This window comes from Diaphorina citri, unplaced genomic scaffold (assembly GCF_000475195.1).
Source record: "Diaphorina citri unplaced genomic scaffold, Diaci psyllid genome assembly version 1.1 scaffold7761, whole genome shotgun sequence".
NCBI lineage: Eukaryota > Metazoa > Arthropoda > Insecta > Hemiptera > Psyllidae > Diaphorina > Diaphorina citri.
Window position 1 is genome coordinate 6533 of NW_007385137.1, and position 3596 is coordinate 10128.

Genomic DNA, 3596 nt, shown 5'->3' on the forward strand with positions numbered 1-3596 from the left:
CCCGCAGTAGCACGTTCATGGGTTCCTGTTTTGACCTTCCACAGGTAAACCTTATTTATAATTTATGTTCCTTATTTAATAGATGCGTAAGTATGGTTTAAATAATTCATTCATAGTTGAAACAGTAAAACTGCTAGAACTCTTTCAAAAAGAGCAAAAGCCAAATCAGGGCAAAAGATTATCTGACGAAAATTTTCTCGTTTCAGGGAAAGTGCTAATCATGGGTTTTGAAACAAGCGAAGCAATACTGCTTGTGACATAGAAGGCACAACCACATCCATCAGCCTTTGTGGAAGGTAGGTACACCTAATGAAGTAAATTTGTTTAGTTGTAATTGTGAAGATGAAAATATGGTCTGTGTATCTTTTCCTTGGCATCTACTTAAAGATGTAGGTATGACCAGTCGTAATTACCAATCGCAAACTCATGATCCCTAAGAACCAGTGGCCATAAAAGAAAGAGGATAGCTGTTTTCCCTCCCCAGGGAACTTGGGCTCGGTGTGAGGTGGGTCTGCAAGTAGTTAATACCTAGAGGTTATTTCAATGTTTGTTCTGGCATTTCTATTTTCAGGATGAACTGTTTCCCTTTTGTGAAGAATAACCTTGGAATCATATCTGGACAAAAATTGGAACACAGATCAACTGAAGCTGGACATTAAACTTCTTGCAGAGCAGGTAACATTTGGATTCATTGTTTAACAGCCTAAGCTTTTTTTTAATGTTGTGTATTTTACCTTCCATTCAGTAACACACTACCACCTACACACATTAAACCATTCTCAATCTAGTTTAAGAATAGGTACCTACAAAGAATCAGAAAATTAAGGAGTGCAGTAGCAATCTGTCCCACCAAGTCAAGAAAGTTTACCACATACCTATCATTGTATGAAAGGAGTGACAGTTCAGTGAGTTCAGGGGCCCATTATGTTCTTCCGGGTTTTTTACTTATTCCCGTGAAACCATGAATGTTTTTTTCTCTATATAATTTCTAGCCCAATGAAGGATATCCTAAACAAGTTACCCAATGTAGTCCCTATCAACCAAACTGGTTCAGAACAAGACCTGAAACAAAGCTTAATCCAAAATGTCCTTGTGGCAGATGTCACTGGATAGAAAAACTAAAGCACTCAAAACCTTGCAAGGTATATCTGGATTAGTGGATATGAAGATGGATTGCTCAAAGGACAGTAAGTTGGATTTTTTTTTTCTTTTTTTTTTCTAAAGGACTTATCATAACTGCTGTAAAAAAGTGTATAACGGCTGAGGGTTTTTAGTGACAGGGGTTTTATCTGCCATTGGGCAACAAGCTTCATGCGCTATTCACATTTTCAAACACAAGATTGTCCAGTGGTCACCCAATTCAGATTTCTAACAACCACATGCAACATCACCTTAACTTCAGTGATCCATTGGGGAATGGGAGCATTCAATGTGACACAATTGCCACTGGTTTTTCAAATGAGATAATTAATCCAAAAATTGAAAAATTTATTATTAAACAAATTACCTATTAATACTTATATTCCAGTATTTACGAAGATGTCTACCCTTGTCTGCAGAAGTGGAAGGCTGCAGGACTCAAACTCTACATTTACTCATCAGGAAGTGTAGAGGCACAGAAGTTGTGTTTTGGACACACCCTGTATGGAGACCTGTTACACGTGAGTACCCTGTATATTTTATGCCTGTCCAAATAATACAAGTCATGCTCAATGTTGCTCATCCTCAGTGATCAATGACTTAACTGGAGGTCACATTAATTAACATTTTTGACCTCTTAAAGTGGTTTGTTGATAATTCTCCTTTACAAAGGCTCCAAGAACACATATTTTGCTCAGCTCTTCATACAAATGACCATAATTTTATTACAAGAGTAAAAAATAAATAAATAATCTTTGGTTGAGTATTCAGTCATTGGTGTACCTAACATGACTGTTTTTCTTTCCAGTTATTTTCCGGCTACTTTGACACCAGTGTTGGATCCAAGGTGGAATCTGCTAGTTATCAGAATATTCTCACCCAGATCAATTGTGATGCAGACCAGGTTATCTTCCTTACCGATATGAACAAAGGTAAGATCTGTCTGCCTTATAAGCACTAGGTCGTGGGTTCAATTCCCACCTGGGGTGGATTTTATCCTAAACAGATGAGGTTCGTTCTCGGAACGGCTGGCTTTCTCCTATCTCTTTGTTTTCGGGATGATAAGAACCCCGATCGTTAAAAATATTAGCATAAACAGTTTATTTACCATTAATACATTTCTTTAAAAAGTGCCTTGTAGCCTTGTTCACTTTTTCCTCCTTTTCATTAATTTCATGATTTGACCATTGTTTACAAATTCCCTTATTTATTCACATAAGCCCTAGTTTATTTACATGAGCCCTTATTTATTTGCAGAAGCCGAGGCTGCCAATGCAGCAGGTATCACCCCCATACTTCTCACCAGGGACACCCCATCCTCCTCCACTGCCCAATTCACTCAAGTGTCAAGCTTTGACCAGATCAGCGTAGAATGTTCCTAACCAGGTAAGTAATTACAATCCAGGTTGAGCTGTGTCCACACAGTCGACGCCGTCGACTATACACTGCCTCGACAACATCGATCCACCTCTTGACCTCGTCGGTCGGCGTCGACTTTGTGTGGACACAGCTTTAAGTTTGGGTCGGAGAATTTTTCCAAACACAACCAAGGCCGTATTTAGGGGGGCCGCCCTCCTTCCTGACCTTCATTTCCTCCTTTACTGTAGGCCAGACTCCAAAGACTTGACCACTCTTGCTGATTCATATGTGTACATTCCAAATTTCAATTAAAAATGGAAATGAGTATTTATTTATTTAAGTAGATTATTTCAAATGAAAATACGTCTTTTTATTTATTTTAATAAATTTAATAGGAAATAATTTATTTTAATGTAACTTGAACAAATAAACCATCAATGTACTTTTAAATATTTCGTTACTATTAGTATTTTTGCATAATAAATTCTTCTTACATCAAAAAATTGATGTATTTGCCATCGAAAATTTCGTTTGCTATTGTACCTACTATGAATCTCTTAATTTCAGAGAAATTCGAATGGACTGTAAAGTTGGAGTTTCTTTATTAAATTTCCCCCCATTTTTTTCCCCTGGGTCATTTTTTATTTATTTTATTTTAAAAATAACCATTATTGAAATTATATTTTATTTAAAAATTAATATAAATCAAATAAATATTCTCACAAAGTTTCCAAATATTTTACATTTCAAATTTACGCACATATCTGGTTCTAATATCCAGATTAAAAGTCAGCAAATAATATATCACAATAATAGTAAAATGTACAATAATAATAAAGTATATACCTATTTATAGAATAATTATAGATAATAAAATATAAAAATTAACTGGAAGAAAATAGGAGTGTATGCAGATAATCGAGGTTTAAAAGTTTCCCTTTATTACCGATGTCGTAGCTAGAAAGATGCCGGTAAATGTTACTGTGGGAGTAAAGGAACTTTTTTGTCAATTTTATTGTGGTACTAGAAACTTAGGTTCCTATCTACGATTCTTTTTCCTTCCCCATTTGCCATATATTCGTAACATTCATAAGTTC

The 3596-nt window shown here is 35.7% G+C and overlaps 1 protein-coding gene across 1 annotated transcript; it reads left to right on the plus strand.

Moving 5' to 3' along the window:
- The first annotated feature begins 996 nt into the window (after positions 1–996).
- On the plus strand, positions 997–3024 carry LOC103522283 (enolase-phosphatase E1-like). The gene is given in 6 exon segments (XM_008487389.3): positions 997–1089; positions 1091–1142; positions 1145–1187; positions 1529–1661; positions 1949–2072; positions 2398–3024. Coding segments are annotated over 6 exon segments (570 nt in total). The 3' UTR covers positions 2523–3024.
- The last annotated feature ends 572 nt before the right edge of the window (positions 3025–3596 follow it).